Below are 20,395 nucleotides of genomic sequence, written 5' to 3' on the forward strand. Positions count from 1 at the left end.
CCTAATCAGTTTTCCAACGGTTTCTCTTTCTCTCTCCCCCTTCACTCAATTTCGATCTGTCTCTCTCCTTCATCCTTTTTCCCTCTCATTATCCATTCTTCATTTCTATCACCTCCATCTCTCCACCCATATATCTAGAGCATTGCCTAATCTACTAGTCGTTATCTCCTTAGCGAGAATAGAGGATTTCATCAATTAGGATAAAACCATAGCAGTAGTCATCAGAGGTCATTTTTTTTTCGATTTTAGGAAAAAACCATACCTTAGATTACCATTCATCTCACCAAGCTTCGATTGTCGTTGATGATCTAGGAAGAAGGTTAAGGCGTGATACCTCCTGGACCTTCTCCGGTTACAACATTCAATCATAGATCGAACTCAATCCTGATTCAAGCAATTTTCACAGGGAAGTATCCCCCTTTTCATTAGTCTCTTGGGTTTTACCTCAAACGTCATCATCGTCCAAGACAAACCAGTCGAAATAAAGAAGCTCTCCCTTGTTAATCCATTGTCGATGCTGGGGAAGAAGTTGAGGAAAACGATTCGTTGAATAGAATCTTGTGAACTCTCAACCCCAACCTATTCCGATCGTTGTTTTTTATATTAGATATTGATAGTGCATAGATTTGGTTTAAATATGATATTCTCGAAGGTTTGATAGTTGTTGCTTTCCATTTTCTTTCTGAGGTTGACTCCCTGCTCTGTACTAATGAATATTATCAACGTTGTCATTATTTGGGTTATGGTTGAGCTGGCCCTGGGTGATACGTGTCACCTCCGTGGTTGTCTTATCTCTTCGGTCACATCGGCACCACGTAGGATGGATAAGCGCGACAAAGAAGGAGGAGCCTACATGGATAAGGACAGCTCCATCGGGGATCAGGACTTATCCCTAAGACCTTGGTGAACAACCACATCCCGACAACCCTGAAAGCCTCATCCGATTAAGACACGGATCCTCGGTTATAAGTAGGTAACCCCCGCTCGAGGTAAGGGACTTTTGAATCTTCAAACTCCATAATGTTACTTTGCTTATGCTCGAACTGGCACGTTTCTCTCAATTGCTTAGCCTGACCACCCACTTTTCTTGTCTGACTTGGGTGTCAGAGTGCTTACCCAGGGAACAACTCCTCGAGCCTTTGATCACTTTCTTGTTTCAAATCTTGCTGCAAGGGGCTTCATACTTCCACCTTGGCTTCGCCAGTTGGTAGGATTATCTAACTACGATCTTGGTTCGAGACACCTCAGATCAGACAACATAAGATTGGCACCATCTGTGGGAAATGTGAAAAAAGTCATTCCCAAATCTCTCTCTGCACAATCAAGAATCATGTAAAGAAATGCATTCGACCGCTCCGCAGCTCGATCCCCATCTCAGGGATCTTGTTCTCACCACAACTCTCCACCTCGGGAGCCTTAACAACAAGCCATGGTCGACCGCACCTAGTTCCAAGTGATGCAATAGAAGATTGACTAGATCCTCATGATGATGCATATGTTGGGACAACCAGCACAAGCCCCTCAGACAATCCCACCTCCCGCCCAGATGCTTAATATAGCCGATCCTCGCTTTGAAGACCCCAAAAAGTGCCATCCAAATAGGCACAAGGCACAACATGACCAACAAAAGCAGAAATCATCAAGAAGATTAGATTCCCCAACTCGATCTCGCGCATGCGATGATCGCAACAAGATGCACTGCTCTGCCCGGGTTTGGACAAAAGAAATGCTCGGTTAACATCCACAACAACAACCAGTCTCCATCGCCTAGTCCAGCTTGGTCAAAGACCGCCCTGTGATGCCTAAAAGAGAAATGTCTACTTATGCAGCCCCAGACAATAGGGGTGTAGAGATCAAGGAGCTTAGAGAATGCCTGGCTGAACTGGAACGCAACCAATCTGATAGAAGCACGACTCCTATGGTCTGGCCCATTGAACCCCTCAACTAGACTATCAAGGAGTTCATCTTCATCCAGGAAATTGTGGACGACCTTCGCAATTTGAGAAGTATGACAGAGCTACAGACCCCAACTACCACATGGAAGGTTTCAAAGCCCTTATGATGCTGCATGGCTCGTTCGAGGGTCTGATGTGCAAAGCTTTTGTCGCCACCCTCAAAGGAGTTGCCTGGATGTGGTATGCTTCCCTTCCTCCGCGCTCCATCTCTTCTTGGTCACAACTGGAGAGCCAATTCCTAGCGTAGTTCACAACCAGCCAGAGACATTGGAAGACCTTGGCCAACCTCATGCAAGTGCGACAGAGGAAGAGACCCTAAGAGAGTACTTGGCGAGGTTTAACGGTGAGGCCCATTAAGTCCATACCCTGAACCATTCTGTAGCCATTGCAACCATCATGAATGGCCTACTTTCCTTCACCTTCAACTTCTCGCTATTGAAGAACCCTCCTCCAGACCTTGTTGTGCTGATGAAACATGCCCAGAAGTACATGAATGCCGAAGAGGCATATGCGCAGCAAAAGAACAAGGAATGACAACACAACTGAAAAAGAAGAGACCATGACAAACGTAGAACAGAAAGAGAAGGCAAGTTATAGGACCGGAGATCTGACTGAAGACTGAGGACCCCACCACTAAAGTACAAGAACTTCACACCCCCTGGATGCACTACAGTCCGAGATACTAATGTAGATCTGCAACTGAAGCTTCGTCATATGGCTTGAAAAGATGAAGTCCCAGAACAACAAGAGAAGCCAAGACAAGTATTGCAACTTCCACCACGACCATGGCCATGAGACGGATAGATTCCACGATTTGTGCCACCACATTGAAGACCTCACCAGACGTGGGTACCTTGGTGGGTTTGTGGACATTGTGAGCTCCAAAAAGTTCATGGCCGGCCCCATAGAGTCACCATCCATTTTTGTTTAAGAGGAAATGGGTCCTCTTTTCAGGTTAAATGGTTCATGTTTTTAGACAAATAGGGACTCCATTTTTTCACCAGCCTAGAAACAAAAATTCAAGAGTTCTTTGAGCAAGGGGAGGTAAGGGATTAGGCACCCCTCTCCTTAGTTACAAAAACAACCCAGTTTGAGATCTATCTAGGCTTCTAGGAAACAAACTAGATTTACTTAATTAACAAACAAGACTAGAACACAAGGAAGGGCTGAAGGACTGTAAAGTTGATGGAAAACAATTTCTTCAAAAACATGTCAACCATGGTTTAATGAGAATGTTTTTAGGGAGTGGGTATTGAATTCCCCAAACCCCTCTCCTCTCTCCCTTAAGTACCATGGTTGATAAAACTAAAGAATCATTTCATGAACCTTAAGTTCCTTTAACCTTACCACAACAATAAGCAAGCAAATGACTTAGAAATAAAGTAAAATTACAAAAAAATTAAGCAAAAACAATAACAAGATGAGCTAAGAGGATTACCTCTCGAGTGTAGCCTTGATAAACAATTTCTAGCAACTAAGATGGACTCTGAAATGCAAGTTGAAGGTGATCCTCATTGGCAGTTCGATTCCAAATGTTCTTGGGTGGTAGGAAAATCTATTTTTAGAGTTTCTTAGACTTATCTATGAGTTAGGGACGAGATTGGGAGAGTTGGAGTGATTTGGGCACAAAACCCTAGGATTCCGATTGATGTAGGGTTTGGATATGTTTTCACTTATGATCGAGTTTCTCTAAACTGTGGGTGATCTTCTCTATTTTTTCCTCCCATTTTCCCTTAAAAAATGCACTATTTATAGAGGATAGATGGCAAACCACACTTGAAACAATAGTTGACTTCATCGTTGTCCGAGTCCTCTCTCCATATAATGCCATCCTCAGCCGGTCGACCCTGAATGCTCTATGGGTCTCGATTTCCACATACCACCTGACAGTCAAATTTTTGACATGATACGAAGTAGAAGTCACCCGCGGAAACCAAAAGACTGCACGACAATGCTACCTGACAGCTAGACCTGTTCTCGGGCTGGGCCAGGTCGGGCTCGGGCCAGGATTTTACTATTCATTAACGAAATATGTTAGGCCCGAGCCCGAGCCCGGCCCGACCAACGGGCCTATAACTTGGACCCGAGCCCGGCCCTAATAAAAAGCCCGAAGCCCAAGCCCGAGCCCGAAGCCCGACCTAATAAAAAAAATTAGAAATTTTCCCTATTCAATAATCAATATAAATCAGAATTTATTTACATTAAAAAAATATATAAATTCAAAATTTATTTATATTAAAAAATATATATAAAGAAGGGAAAGAGGATGTGGAGAAGAAGAATTTGGTTGGAAAAAGAAGGGAAAGAGGTGAAAAAAAGAGGGGTATTCAACTAGGTTTTCCAGGTTTATTTATCGGTCGGGCCGGGTCGGGCTCGAGCTGGGCTATTTTGGCAAATCCCGAGCCCGACTCGAATTTATTGCGGGTCAGGCTTTTTGGCCCGAGGTTAAGCCCGTGGGCCTATATACCTGTTCAAGCCCATCCAGGGACCGGGTCGGCCCATTGGGCCACCCGGCTCGTGAACAGGTCTACTGACAACTTGTTGAGGAAAACCTCATGTTGCAAAAACCCTTAGCACTGAAAACATAGACCTAAGGGACAAGTTGAGGACACAACGTGGCCAGCTTTTTGAAGACCTCATCTAGGTGTCGCTCTCTAAAGAAGACCCTGAGAGGATGGTCCAGGTTGGATCTCGCCTAGAAGATCGTCTTCGAGATTATATCATCCAGCTGCTGAAGGACAATGCTGATTTGTTCGCTTGGTCGGGAGCAGAATGCTAGGGATCGACCCCAAGATCATCATCCACCGCCTCAATGCCGACCCACGTTATCGACCTAGTAGGCAGAATAAGAGGAGCTTCGCCTTTGAACGATGGCAAGTGATCAATGGGTAATGATAGAGGTGAGCATTCGGTTTATTTGGTTAAAAACTAAACAAAATAAACCGAAATTGAAATATTCAATTATTTTGGTTAAAACTGAATTTTAATAGTATATACTATCATATCTTATTATATATAATATATATTATATCTTATAAAATATATATTTTGAAATCAAATTTTAGTATAATATATATTAATATATAAATATATAATGTATTATACATTGCATATTATATATTATATATTACATATAATAATAAAAAGTTTGGTTAATTCGATTAACCAGAATTCTAAATACAAAAACTGAAATAGCGAAAAATCAAAAAACCAAACCGATTTAACCAAAATCCAAAAAAGCCAAATCAGAAAAACTGAAACCAAAATTTTTGGTTTTATCCGAATAATGCTCACCCCTAGGTAATGGTCAAGAAGGCTAATGGAAAGTGGTGAATTTGCATCGACTTCACCGACCTGAACAAGGCCTGTCGAGGATCAACCAACTCGTTGATGCAATGGCAGGGCACGAACTCCTAAGCTTCATGGACTCATTCTCGAGCTATAATCAAATTCAGATGCACCTAGACGATTAGGAGAAAACCACCTTCATCATTGACTGAGGACTTTACTGCTATAGAGTAATGCTCTGCAGCCTGAAGAATGCCAGAGCTACTTATCAACAGCTAATGAAAAGCAAGAAGGCCAAGCAACATCTAGCCAACCTTAAGGAAGTCTTCGGCACCCTCAAGAAATATCGAGTGAAGTTAAACCCGACGAAATGTGCCTTTGGGTTGGGTCCGAAAAATTCCTGGGGTTCATGGTCACACAAAGGGGGATCGAAGCCAATCCAGAGAAGATCAAGGCCATCCTTGACAAGCAATCACCTCGGACCTACAAAGAAGTGCAACGTCTCACCAGATGAGTAGCCGCCCTCAATAGATTCATGTCAAAAGTCTACAAACCGGTGCCTACCCTTCTTCAAGGCCCTTAAGAAGATGAAAGACTTCTAATGGATCGAAGAGTGCAAATGGTCCTTTTATGAGCTGAAAAGGTATCTGAGCTCGCCACCTCTGCTCACAAAGCCAAGCCATACGCAAGTGGAGTGTGGAACTGAGTGAGTTCGACATCGACTATGCACCTCGGCCGGCCATCAAATCTCAGGCCTTGGTTGACTTCCTGGATAAATGTACCTTCTTAGCACAAGATCTAGTTGCAGCACCCCCGTTCTGGACCCTTCATGTGGACGGTTCATCCAACCATCAAGGTAGTGGAGTCGGGCTCATCGTTCTCGGCCCAGACAACATCGTGCTAGAGCATGCCCTCAGGTTCGAGTTCAAAGCATCAAACAATGAATCTGAGTATGAAGCTCTAGTCCCCGAACTTTAACTCACCCTAGACCTTGGTGCTCGGCGAGTTAAAGTGTTCAATGATTCCTAATTGGTGGTCAACCAGATCCTTGTCCACTTTGAAGCAAGGACGTTGACAATGGCGAGCTACCTACAAAGGGTGCAAGAGCTCATTCAACGGCTTGAACACTTCACCATTTAGCAAATCCCTTGAGTCGAGAACATATGAGGGGAAACACTCTCAAAACTCGCTAGCTCGCCACACATGGACTTCATCCCCAAAGTCCAGGTGGATACCTTTGCACAACCCAACATCTCAGAGACAACCCTACTCATCCTCACTATTTAGCAAGAACTGTCATGGATGAACCCTATAGTTCATTATCTACAGGATGGCACATTGCCAACCAACTGAACCGAAGCGAAAAGGCTCATACACGGGTCAACCCTGTATTGCCTTATCCAAGGACAGCTCTACTGCCGGTCACACACTCTCCCCTATTTGAGGTGTCTCCCTCCAGTTGAGGCCAACTACGTCCTCAGGGAGATACACAAAGGTATCTGTGGCGATCACCTCGATGCTTGAACCTTAGTGCACAAGGCACTTTGACAAGGTTACTTTTGGCCGACCATGAAGCAGGATGCAGCCCAGCTCATCAGGAAGTGGGAGCATTGTCAAAGTCACTCCAACCTTCACCACCAGCCAGTAGCTCCTCTAACGCCCATCACAAGTCTGTGGTCCTTCACTCAGTGGGGAATGGACATCCTCACACCTTTCCCCACTGCGGTCGTGGAAAAGATGTTTCTCCTTGTTGTAGTAGACTACTTCAACAAATGGTTTGAGGCCGAAGCCCTGGCATATCGCCACACAGAATGCCCAGAACTTATTTTGGTAGAGCATAGTGTGTCAGTTTGGCATTCCTCGGGTCCTCATCACTAACAATGGCACCCAATTCACCGATCAAAAGTTTGAAGCTTTTGCGCCGAGTTGAAGATAAATTATCGGACCATGGCCGTTCACCGACCTTAGAGCAACAGACAGACCAAAGTGACAAACCGAACCCTATTGCACATTTGAAGACTAGACATGACAAGGCTAAGGGAAGGTGGGTCGAAGAATTGCCGAGCATTCTCTGGGCGTACAGGACCACACCACGGACAACTACCAAAGAGACACCACTCAACCTAGCATCTAGGGCCGAAGCCATGATCCCCATGGAAATAGGCTCCCCAACTCTCCGAACCGAGTTCTACGACGATGTGCAGAACAATGAAGACCTCCATGCAAAGCTTGACCTAGTGAAGGAAGCACCCGATCGAACATTCCTCAGAATGGCAATGCAACAACACTGGATGACTAAGTACTAGGACACCAAAGTCCAAAGAAGAGAGTTTAAGACAAGCGACCTTGTCCTTTGCAAAGTCATAGTACCCACACCAAGAGAAGGAAAACTAGGATCAACTGGGAAGGACCATATCAAGTAACCAAAGTCCTCGAACCTAGCACCTACAGGTTAGAAGACCTCGATGGGAAGCCCATGCCAAGATGTTGGAACACTAGAAACTTGAGAATAGTTTGGATCAATAAAGGCTTTATTTTCACATCCAACTGTTCAACACACACTACACAACACACACCACCCGACCAAACACTAATGGTTGAGGCGCTCGCGCACTGCACTTACTTGGCACTGAACACACGTTCACACTTCGGCAATGCACAACCGACCAAATTGACCAACAGACTTGGTCGACTTCAAACGACTGAAGCTTGAAGCAGGAATGATGCCCCTACCTCCAAAGGCAAGGGGGTGGCCCTCAAACTCCACACACCAAGCTGATGAACCATCAGAGTAGAGCCAACTGAGGAACACATCTTGCCCAAAAAGAGCATGAAGCTCCTCAAGACCAAGCACCACCGAGCATCCCCATTACGATGAGAGTTTGGAAGCACTGTGGCCTGCTCGAGGCCAAAAATGAAGGATCTAGGATCTTAGATAATTAGAACCTTGGTCAGAATAAGATTGAGGCCTGTGACCAATTCATCCACCAAGTCAAGCAAAAAAAGAAAAAAAGAGAAAAGAAAGAAAAGAAGAGACACATAGCTCATAAGCAAAAGGTTTCTTTCATTAATTAATAATTCATTACAAGAGAAAAGGCTCAGCATGCTGAGTCGTATACATCAACAAAAAAAGCAACACAAAAAGAGCAAAACAAAGTAGCAGCAACAGTAGCCAGATGCCTTAGATCTCGGTCGGATGCTCCTTGCCAGCAGCACCCTCCTCGCTAGGCATAGGAGGACCGAACGGGTCAAGGCTCTCGGTGACTTCGACGGCATCGGGAATCCGAGCACCATCCTTATCTAAAGCAAATATGGAATCCCTCCTCCCAGGAGTGAGAAGCATAGTCATCCGGGTCGAACTGGTGGGCCTCCGAGGCCTTGTACTTGGCCAACGCGTCTTCCTCCACCTGAGTAATCTTATCCTTGGCCTCCCTGAGCTCTCTCCTCAGGGAATCCCTTGCCTCCTTGAGCTCTCTCCTCAGGGCATCCCTTGCCTCCTTGACTCGGTGACATGGATCTTCAGCTTGTGGATGGTATCGTTCCGCTTATGTTTCACCTTAGTTTGGAGAGCTCGGCCTCAAGCTTAGCAACTTGAGACTTTGATTGCTCAGCAACGTCCCACAACACATCCCTGTCATGTATTGGGAACATTCCTAGTATTATCATCGGGAGATGTTTCTAGTATACAACGGGGATATGCTGTGGGATGTTGTGGGCGAGCTGATTCGGTCTCATCTCTGACTCTAAGAGTAGAGACCTGGGATCACATCTCGTTGTCACCAGTGCTTCAGTGAGTGCTCTTGACTTGTCATGGCCCATTAGGTAGTTTTCAAGATCCCTATTCTACCTCCATGTGATAGAATCACTTTTTTTTTTTCAAAAAACTCATAAGCGCTTATTAAGATAATCACGTATTTATCCAATAAACACTCCCAAACCGGGGCAGTTACTGTTCAAAATATTGCCACATGGTGTGTATCATGGGATAACTATGGGTTTTTGAACCCATCAAAGCACTGTTTACATTGATTTAAGGGGGCGTTTTTATGCTTAAACATAAGAACTCCTAGCATCTCAATATAGGGGTGGTCTCCCCTTCCGCCAAATGGCAGAATTTGCCTTTAATATTCATTGAAAATTCTCAAATTACAAGAAACAAACATAAATATAAGGAATCTTATATATCTTATCTATCACCCGGTTTTCAGGTCAACGGTTCGATCATCCAGTTCGAATGGACAACCATTTATGACAAAAAAAATTACAAGCAAAAAATTATGGAACCGTTTTGGCCATCGGTTTTTGGGTTGACGATTCGACCGTCTGGTTCGAATGGACAGCCAATTCTGACAACAAAAATTATAGGCAAAAAATTGAGTGTGTGAGGTCCATTAAGTAGTATCATACATGTTATGTCATTCGAGCGTGTGACTCATATGACCCGAAAATGGAACCAATCTGGCCACCGGTTTTCGGGTCAGTGGTTTGACTGTCCGATTCAAACGGATGATTCGTTCTGACAACAAAAATTAAAAAATAAAAAACGGCCAAAAACCATTGAACGGGGTTGATGATTCGATGACTAGGGTCAATGGGTCATTGACCAATTCAACGATTTTTGGCCAAGGACTGGGATTGGGATAAAACGGAACCGGTTGCTCAGATAGTTCCCAATTAAAAAAATAAAAAATGGTATTTCAATTGCCTAGTTTGAACGAACGGACCGTTTTGACAACAAAAATTACAAGCAAAAAATTGAGTGTGTAAGGTCAATTAAGCAATATACGTGTTATGTCACTCGAGTGTGTGACTCATACGAACAAAAAACGGAACCGTTCTGGCCATCGGAACCGCTTTGATAGACTGGCAACAAAAATAAAAAAAGGCCAAAAACCATTGAACGGGTTAATGGGTTGACTGCCTGGGTCAAAGGGTAGTTGACTGATTCAATAATTTTTGGTGAGAGACCGGGATTGGGATAAAACAGAACCAGTTGCATGGATAGTTCCCAATTAAAAAATAAAAAATGGCCAAAAACCATTGAATGGGTCAACAGGTTGACAGCTTGACCGCCCGGGTCAATGGGCCATTGACCGATTCTACGATTTTTGGCTAGGGTCCGAGATTGGGGTAAAATGAAACCGATTGCCTAGACATTTCCTAGGCCAAAATGCCCATCTGTCTGGGTCAACGGGGGTTTGAAAAAACCATGATTTCTTATGCTTTTGGATTTTCACTATTCAAAGGTTTCTTCTATTGTGGGCTTTATTCGGGCGTGTGTGGTATATTCATTTTTTTCATTTTATTTTTTGTGTTTGGATTTTCACTTTACTTGGGGACTTCTGCAAGTGTTGCAGCTACAGTGATAGGAACCGTAGAATTAGTCTTTGGAGAAGGAATACTTGTACTTAAGGATTGTCTTTATGTACAAAACTTAAGAAGAAATTTGATTTCTGTTTCTAAACTGTGCTGATGGATATACTATCTGTTTTAGTAATATGATTACTATTAAAAGGAACAATAAATTCATCGCATGTAGGGAACTGGAGAACGGTCTCTATGTTCTACATCCTTCTCTAGAAACTAACTTAACTGAAACTACGTCGGTCAAAATCCCTAAGAAAAGGACTCGTGATATAGTTAGTCCCACATGCCTGTGGCATTACCGACTTGGCCATATCGGTATTGACTGAATCACAAGGCTGGTAAAGGATGATCCTTTTATTTTCTAATGGTAGAAGATCTTCCCACTTGTGAGCCTTTCCTCCGAGGTAAGATGACAAAACGACCATTTAACGGTAAGCCTAAAAGATGTACAGACATGCTTGACCTTATACATACTAATGTATGTGGTCCCCTGAGTGTTAGGACTCGTAACCAACACGTGTATTTCATCACCTTCACCGATGATTACTCACGATATGGTTACGTGTACCTAATGAGACAGCAGTCCAAATCCTTTGAAAAGTTCAAGGAGTTCAGACAAGAAGTCGAGGTGGCGAGTATCTCTTTGACGAATTTAGGGACTACTTGAAGGCCAACGGGATAATATCACAATTAGCTCCCCCTGCAACACCACGGCTTGACGGTGTTTCAGAGAGGAGGAATATGACATTGTTAGACATGGTCCGGTCACTTCTCACACGCTCAGAATTACCCACATTCTTTTGGGGATATGCATTAGAGACTACAATCTACGTGATGAATCGGGTTCCAACCAAATTAGTTCCGAAAACTCCATACGAACTTTGGACCGGAAAGAAACCAAGTGTTAGACACTTAAAGATTTGGGGTTGTCCTGCACACGTTAAAAGAACGAGTTCGGACAAGTTGGAATCCAAGACCAGTCATTGCCTATTTGTAGGATACCCAAAGGATTCGGTGGGTTATCTATTCTATGACCCAAGTGAGCAGAAAGTGTTCTACAGTTGAAATGCGCAGTTCTTAGAGACCGATTACATCCTGGACACCCATCATTAGGAAATAGTTCTTGATGATGAGAGCTCAGGAGCAGTGGGAGATGTCCCACAAGTTCCAGGTAGTGACCAACCTAAGATCTCCATTAGGATCCTGCTAGCTGTAGTAGCATACCATGATTATGAGATTTGGTAGATGGATGTCAAAACCGCGTTCCTAAATGGAGATCTTAGTGAAGATATCTACATGCAGTAGCCACAAGGATTCGTTGTTGCTAGTCAGGAACACATGATATGTAAACTTAATACATCCATATATGGACTTAAGCAAACTTCTAGGAGTTGGAACATCCGTTTTGACTCACAGTCAAATCGTTTGACTTTGAGTAGAATCCAGATGAGCCTTGTGTTTATAGGAAGTCCAGGGGGGATAAGGTCACTTTCTTGGTGTTGTATGTGGACGATATTCTACTCATTGGGAATGATGTAAGAATGTTGAATTCGGTCAAAGTATGGCTTTCGTAGTAATTCTCCATGAAAGATCTTGGAGAAGCCTCCTGTATACTGGGTCTTCGACTCTATAGAGAGATCGAAGCGGATAATTGAATTATCCCAGGCTGCTTACATTGACAAAATTGTCAAAAGGTATAGCATGGAGAACTCCATGAAAGGAAACGTTCCTTTCAGGCACGGAGTCACTCTCTCCAAGAAAATGTCTCCCAAGACTTCTGAGGAGATTGAGGGCATGAAAGACGTTCCCTATGCCTCAGCCGTTAGGAGCATCATGTATGCCATGCTGTGCACTCGCCCTGACATTGCTCAGGGCGATGATAGTTCACTACAAATTCTGGGGTATACTGATGCCGATTTTCAGTCGAATCGAGATGATAGAAAGTCTACATCTGGGTATGTTTTCACGATAAGATCGTGTGCAGTTTGCTGGAAAAGTAGCAAATGGGGGTCCACGATAGACTCCACGACTGAAGCCGTGTGGATGAAAAAGTTCATTCACGAATTAGGAGTGATTCCATCTAGCACATTAGTCATCCCATTGTTGTGTGACAATAATGGAGTGATCGCCCAGGCTAAGGAGCTTCGAGCCCACTCGAAGTCAAAGCACATCGAGAGGAAGTACCATGTACTGTGGGAGATTGTTGGTAGAGGGGACGTCCTGATTCAGAGGGTAGCATCAACGGATAATGTGGCAGACCCATTGACTAAGCCACTCTCACAGAAAGTATTTGAGAAACACGTGGAAAGCATGAGACTCTGGCTTGTACCAAATTGGACCTAAGTGCAAGTGGGAGCTGTTAGACAATTTTGTATGCCCTTAGCTCCAATAAGTTTTGATGTACTTTTGACATTTAGTGTAAATGAATAAAGTGAATGTTTGATTCATGTTGTGTGGTATGTTTCTGTGTAAGACCCTTAAATTGGACACTTAATGAGACTCGTGTTAGTTTAGAATGTTCAGAGCCGTTGGATAAGTCTGGGGAGATTTGTCCTGCCAAGGCTGACACTGGTGTGCTGCAAAGTGTTGGGGTGGCCTGTCTCAGCTACCAGGGTGAGATCGAAAGCACATGCAGTGTACGATTGCTTGAATCTTTGAACCGGACCAGATTTCCAGTATTGCCCTGGACCTTGGAGATTGATGGGCAAGACTGGAAAGTTACACCTGACCCCTAGACTCGATTATGATACTGCACTAGGTGTTAGATTGGACTGTCTTTGATATGCCAATCAGTGAGATCCTTAGCGAGAGTCAAAACTTGGGTATGTTGGGATAGTCTGAGAATTCATCTAAGTGGGTAATCAAAGTGATAGGATCAGCCCCTTTGTCGGACAAAGGTAATGATCGGGGATGCAGTCTCTCTGATGGAAACTAAACTGCCGGCAGTTGATTTCAATCATTGGTATTTTGTTTTGCAAAATTTATATATATATATGATATATAGATATGTACGGTTTCAAAATGTTTGCAAATGGTTTTAATTCCTGGGATCCATGTGAGCAGAGAGTGCAACACTGTTCCTTGCATCCGAGGGAGAGGTCCTCTCTTGTCGGGTAGTGTTTGATCATTATGGGCTGAGAAGTTGAGTGTAAGGCCATTTAGGCTTATACCTGATGGGTTAATTTTGCATATGCCCACAGTCCTTGGGTTTTTATAAGATGGCTTGACCCTGGAACCACTTAGTGTACGTGTTGGGCTCATAGAGTCAATGTGATGGGCTCAAGGGGTTCACTGGGTTTTCTAGTGACTAGGCCTTGTAACAGAGGCTGGGCCGAACCATGTGGCTGATGTGTAGATCAATGCTTGGGTCCCACGCCATACAAAGAAGCCCAACTAGGTAGTAGTTTGGAAGCCTATTGAGCACTTAATACATATTTGGCCTAAAGCCCATTTCAAACTGTGCTGATTTGATCAGTCACTTAAAGGGGCGGATCTAAGATTAGGTCAAGCAAAAAAGGATTGGGTCTTGACCCTATCCACTCATGGAGACCAAATTCAAATTAGGATTTGAATCTGGTAATCTCCTGATAAGATCAGGAGTGGACTGATCTAATATGCAGATAGGATTAAGAAGATTCCTTATCCAAATACAGATTTGGATTAGGATAACTCCTACTAAGATTTGGAGGTTTCTTAATCGCAAAAGAAAGGAGGAGAAAACCTAAGTCGAATTACAAGAATTCGAACCCCAAGGGATTTTCGCAAATAACACTACAACTTGAGATAGGATCTCAGAAACCCTAGAGAAGAGGAAAAAGCAGTTCACCATCTTCTTCTCTACCCTTCTCCTCCAGCAGCCGCCACCATCTAACTGCCAGTTCGAGTTCTCTGTGAAGGAAGATCAAGAAAAGTGCTTGATTTTGTGTGGTGCTCTCGTTTCCATCGAGTTCTTCAGAAGAACCTGATTTGTGGGACGAACACTGCTGGTTCTGCTCCATCATCGTTGTGTCATCTTCAGTAGGAGCAGTTCTTAGGATTTTCTTTGGGCGTGAACACTAACGTTGGGAAATACTGCTTCTCTGGATTAGGTATATCCATTCCCTTCTCTTGTAGCTCAGATCTGATTCGGTTTTGAATCAAGTTAGATCATTGAATACTGTATTCTAAATTGAGGGAATATGATTCGAAGTTGGAAGAATGGCAATAAATTTTTGTAATTCGCCCACCCATTCCACAATCTTTTGGCATCCATATGATGGATCTTACCATTAAAAGAATGGTTTCTTGAATTTACTAACAGGGTAGTGGGTGGGCGAATTTCAACTGCAAGGGTCACACACTCCACTTCAGCGGTAGTGGGGCATAAATCGATAAAATAGGTTAGTCAAGAAACCACAGGGACTTGAGTCATTCAAGAATTATGAGCTTTAGTGATTGCTTATATCTTATTGGTGTTGTATGGACATAGACTAGGGAATCAGAATCAGACAAACTTGGCGAGACGCAGAAACAAGGACTTAAACATCCTATAAGAGTATGTACCATTACAAGTTGATTTTTAATGTTATGAACCTATAGAAAAAGGCCTAAAAGATCATTTTTTTATTTACATTTTATTGGAAAAATCACATTTATTGTGTATATTAGCTATTCATTTACATCGAATAAAGAAAGGAGAGAAAAATATCACATAGAGTTATCCTTCAAGCATCCATGAAGTGTTAGTCCGATGTGTGTCCAAAACAGACACCATCTATTTAGGAGAATTCATGTAATAGACTGCCAGTAAAGGGGAGGGGTGCAAACAACTTTCCAAGTGACAAAACTAGTTCTCTCAAAAGCAAAGGTTGAAAATTACCGAGGAATCGACACAAAAGATATCTATTTAGGAGAATCCATGTAATAGACTGCCAGTAAGGGGGGAGGGGTGCAAACAACTTTCCAAGTGACAAAACTAGTTCTCTCAAAAGCAAAGGTTGAAAATTACCGAGGAATCGACACAAAAAGATAAGTGTGCCAAGAAAAAACTGAGTCCATGAAAAACCCAAATGAAGTGATTGTTCATCAATGTCCAACAAAAAGTGATTCTTCACAAGTATAAAACATTTACACTATGACAGTGGGTGTAGATGACATGTAAAGCCACAAAACCGATTTATCCATACAAAAAATCCAAACATTAGGAAACGGCTCTGTAGCATAACCTTCAATCACAAGGCCTCAGATAAATGAACTACCCAGTCATTCCAGTCGCCTTCAAGGTAGTTGGTGAAATCATCATAATCATAATAATCGAACCAAAATCACAATATTCATCCATAACTTCATACTTAAAGTTCTTGATATGAGAAGCTTGTTTCAGTATCTCATCATCAATCTTAAGTTGGCTGCATTCTCTCACTGCAAGGACATCCAGCTCTTTGCAGCCTTCCAATATCTTTAGCAAGTTTTTCTTGGATAGAGTAACACCAATGTCTAATATGTCAAAAACCCCACTCAAATCCAACGTCCTGAGCTTAGGGAGCCAGGTAACAATTGCTGAAACCACTTCGTCATCAATAGTACCAGCATTTACACTAATACCAATGAAATTCTTACGGTGTCGGCCTATTTCCTCAATGATTTTCGGGAATGGGAAACCTCCTTGTAAATATTCCAGATGAAGATGTTGCAAGTTCTTCCATTTATGCACAAGGCTTGGGATTTTGTCAGCTATATCTTTGGGTATGCTTGGGGAAGGAAAAGCAAGGAATTCCAAAGCTGGGCACCTGTAAGAAGTTTGAAGACAATCAAACAAGATTTGATAGGTATAAATTTCTACGACTTACTAGAATGTAAGCTGAAGCAGATTTTCTAGAAGGCATGTTATAGCAGATCCAGCCACCAATACCAGTCAATATACAGATGAAGTCCAGTTGCAAGCCTAGAAGTCATACTAGACTTACTTATCTGAGATGTAAGCCAACTCATTGTATGAATTGTATCAGGAAGTATGACTTTGACAGAAGATCCATTACTAAGTTTTAGTAAGAAATTCAGAAGACCCATTGATGAGAACTTTTTAACTCCGAAAGTTGAGGCAAATCTGTAGGCGAGCATAACCATTGGCTCAAAATGTTGAAACAATCCATTTCTAATAACTCCCACTTGCTTGTCTTCTCCATCTCCACACCCTCACTTTAATAAATCTCGAAATATTAAGGTAGAAAATGCAAGTGTTGCGGCGCACAACCTGAACTTCCAAGAAAAAAAATGCTATTACCAGGACAAGTATTATATCTGAACTAAGCATGGCCATCAAAGGAATGGGCAGAATGCTTCAATCAAAGGATGAATCAGCAACACATGATAGTAAGTAATTACTGAAATTAATTTCTTAACTGATAGCGTAATCTATCTTTCATATAATATAATATATTACATCCCCTCATGTACACCCCTCTCTTTCTCTTTAATATAATAATCAAAGTTCAAATTATCAATACGATACGCCCCGTATTGGGCGTATCATATCGTATGTGTTTCAGGACCCACTCTTTTTTAATAAAAAACTAGTGAATGACCCCATACTAAGTACGGAGAATCAATAATGTTAAATTTACATTAATGGAATCAATACTGTTAAATTTATATTTATTAATATTTTAAATAATTATTAAAATTTCAGAAAATAGCTTTTCAATAATTATTAGAATATAGATAATTTTCTTTTGTTATGATACGTAGAGGGTTAATGATTAAGTGAGATTGATAGAATGTAGGCAGAAGTGGTTGTGGATAATCACTTTTGCATTTTTTGCATTTTTTTAGGAATAGATTGAAAATGGTGGTAGTGGGTTGTGGGCTTTAGCAACAACTTTTCAGAAAATGCCATGTATCTAGCTTTCCAGAAAAATGAGAAGGCCATGTGTCTGAATGGTGGGGAGCCGTAGCCTGGTAGTGGGTTGTGGATTTTAGCAGGAATTTCTCAGAAATTGCCATGTGTCTAATTTTCTAAAAATGAGAAGGCCACTTGTTTGAATGGTAGTAGTGGGTTGTGGGCTTTAACAGCAATTTAATATATATTAGATATGTTAAAATATCTTCCCAAAAACCAAATTTTGAAAAAAAAAAACTAAAAAAAAAGCCATTTTCGCTTGTATCTAAGTACTGATGAGGGGTATCGATACTTTGAACCTTGATAATAATAACATAATATAGTCACATTTTCTTAAAAAAAAAAAAAAACTAATGGTGTGATCTATTAGAGGTATTATCAGGAAGAAAAAAAAAGGAATTCATCTTAATTTACTCTTGCTTGCTGAATATCCAGTCTCCAAAATACTAAACCAACAGAGGAAAAGGTAGGTAGCCACGCAACATGGAATTTACGGGCAAATAAATGCCCATTTTTGCTTAAGAGCAGCACAGTGGGAGAGGGGAGCATGTGATCAGCCAGGTATTTTGGAAATAATCTGGTTACAGGAATACCACTTGCATGTATCAAATTTGGTTATTCCTTTATTTTTTTTTCAAATCTATAATTCTGTTTCTGCAGAAATGTGGGCATTGGAACACAATATCCTGCATCCACATTCTTTCAGATCAAAGATGAGATCCCTTTACTTTATCTTTCTCAAAAAAAAAAAAAAAAAAAAGAAAAGAAAGAAATTTCTTTATATTGAAGGAGATAGCTACACCCATTTTTTTTAATCTAACAAGACCAATTAGGGTTCAGGTAAGGGCAATTATTTTGTAGGCAACCCAAACAGCTGATGGTATCGTCAAAGATCCTTGGGTTGCTGTCGGAAATGGTGTTAACAAAGCTACTGTCTTTTTCAACGGGTGTAAGCTCCTAGGGGAAGTTAATGCTACATCAATTACTCTAGTTCTTAAGGTGCCTAACTAGAAAACCTCTGTGGTGGATTTCTGACCGCAGCATGATCTATGATCTATAGGCATACATATATATGGGCAAGGTTCTTGTAATAGATTAAAGATACCTATGAAATGGCATGAGAGCATGAACCAAGCTATTTTTATTCAATTATTCTAGGAAGGAAGATTCGTGAAAACATGTTTCTTTATCATGATTTATTCCACAACTACAACATATTCACTGTATTAAACATAACAGAGTACACCTGTTGAGAATATTAAGAAACAAAGTGAATATAGAAAAGGGGGTGGGATATTTACAGTAGAAACAAGACAGACACCGACACTGGGGGAGAGGAAATATAAAGGGGCTAGCCGCATTTGCCGTAGAGAGATGAGAAAAAGAAGAAAAACAGGTAAAGTAGAACTCAGTTCAGAGAGAGAATAAGAATAGGAAGAAATTGAACGGGATGGAGCCACACTCGAAAGTTGAAATAGGAACACGCCAATAGGAAGAAAAGGAAAGAAGGAAAGAGGGGAAGTCGCCTCTGTTTTCGCTCACAGTGACAACTGACAAACGAAGAAGAAGAAGAGTAGCAGAAACAAAGAAAATAAAAATAAAAGTAAAAGTGAAAATGAAAATAATAAGATAATAGATACCTGACTGGACTCGATCGTCGATTTCTCCTTCCTATTCCGATTGCAAAATCGTCAGTGAGATATTTGAAAATTGAAGAATTTTCAGTGAAAACCTTTCCCCTCTGATACTTTTATTCTGTCGATTAGCGAGAAAAAATGTCATTTACAAAAGCTAGCTACATTTTACCCTATACTTTGCGTTTTGCTAAAAGTCCCCTCATAGTTTGCAATTCGATCCGTCAATCGTATCGTGTCAACCTCAGGTGTAGACATTTTCGGGTCATTTCGGCTTGGGTAAAGAAAGGCTAGACCCTAACCTTAAACATTCAGGTTTGAATTGATCAATCAGTTAGATGAATCAACGGTTCAATCATTTGGCTCAATTGATTTTTAATCTTGTCAAATATTTTTATCAAAATGACAGGTTTAAATATCTGATGCAAATGTTTGAACGGTTCAACATCTGTGTAAACACTAAATTGAAAATGCTAGGTATGAAAATAAGTGACTTAGCAGCGACTCTTGACCCGACTCGACCCAATCTAAATTCGCAAATTGGGTCAAATTTTTGTCGGATCTATTTGCTACCACTTTACTCAATCGATATTTTTTTAGGGTAGTTTATATTGCCATATGGAAATAGTCGCATAATCCTAAACTGAGTGGAAAACGTTAAGGGCATAAGCCCATGGTTTTTTATTCCAATAGTGCCCTTACACTTTATATTAATGTTTTTAAAAAGAAAGGGTCATTTATTAAAACATACCTTATAGTTTCTTGAATTTACTAAAATCTATTATATAGTTTGTGTTTTACTAAAATATATTCTATAGTTTGTAACCAATTTACTTAATCGACCTTCTATTAGATGAAAGTGGAAAATAATATTTTTAAACTTAACATCTATTCAAACAAATTTAATAAAATGAAATTAAAAGCAAAATAATATTTTTGCCCCTAATAAAAGAGGGACAACCACTCTATTTTTTTTTTCTATTAGGTTAATTTTGTTTTCTATACAAAAACGTGTTGGGGTATTTTTGGAATAAATTATTTAGATCCATACCCTTGAACATTTTCTACTCAGTTTAGGGGTATTTTTGAAGTAAAGAACCTTGGGTCCATGCCCTTCAACATTTTCCACTTAGTATATGTTTGGCATAGATGCTGCAAATACAACACTGTTTTCCTACAAACTCTAACAACTTTAAGATCAAGAGAGAAGAAAGAAGGGAAAAGCTTTTTAGTTCTCTATAACACACTTGGATTCAAGCTCTCCAAAGAAGATT

At 41.2% G+C, this 20,395-nt stretch overlaps 1 protein-coding gene across 2 annotated transcripts; it reads right to left on the reverse strand.

The window, feature by feature from the left end:
• Window positions 1-15,624: 15,624 nt before the first annotated feature.
• LOC148876275 (uncharacterized) lies at window positions 15,625-19,398 on the reverse strand. 2 transcript variants are annotated; one of them, XR_016098511.1, is made up of 3 exons: window positions 19,128-19,398; window positions 16,556-16,842; window positions 15,625-16,378 (listed from the first exon to the last, which is right to left on the reverse strand). XR_016098511.1 is itself a non-coding variant. In XM_088942315.1 (3 exons), exons 2-3 carry the CDS (start codon window positions 16,713-16,715, stop codon window positions 15,844-15,846), a joined length of 750 nt encoding a protein of 249 aa, XP_088798441.1. In that variant the 5' UTR covers window positions 16,716-16,842; window positions 19,128-19,303; the 3' UTR covers window positions 15,625-15,843. The 2 variants fall into 2 exon arrangements, 1 of the variants encoding a protein (XP_088798441.1); XM_088942315.1 differs by having other exon boundaries at window positions 16,501-16,842; window positions 19,128-19,303.
• Between the last annotated feature and the right edge of the window lie 997 nt (window positions 19,399-20,395).

This window comes from Nelumbo lutea, chromosome 1 (genome assembly GCF_056320005.1).
Source record: "Nelumbo lutea isolate HS-2025 chromosome 1, American lotus-T2T, whole genome shotgun sequence".
Lineage (NCBI taxonomy): Eukaryota > Viridiplantae > Streptophyta > Magnoliopsida > Proteales > Nelumbonaceae > Nelumbo > Nelumbo lutea.

Bases quoted from the DNA above. Each gene is read 5' to 3' on its own strand.
- LOC148876275 (XM_088942315.1), bottom strand. From the start codon at position 16,715: ATGGTTATGCTCGCCTACAGATTTGCCTCAACTTTCGGAGTTAAAAAG. The intron at 16,379-16,500 runs GTATTGGTGGCT...AACTTCTTACAG, and splicing joins CTTCATCTGTATATTGACTG to GTGCCCAGCTTTGGAATTCC.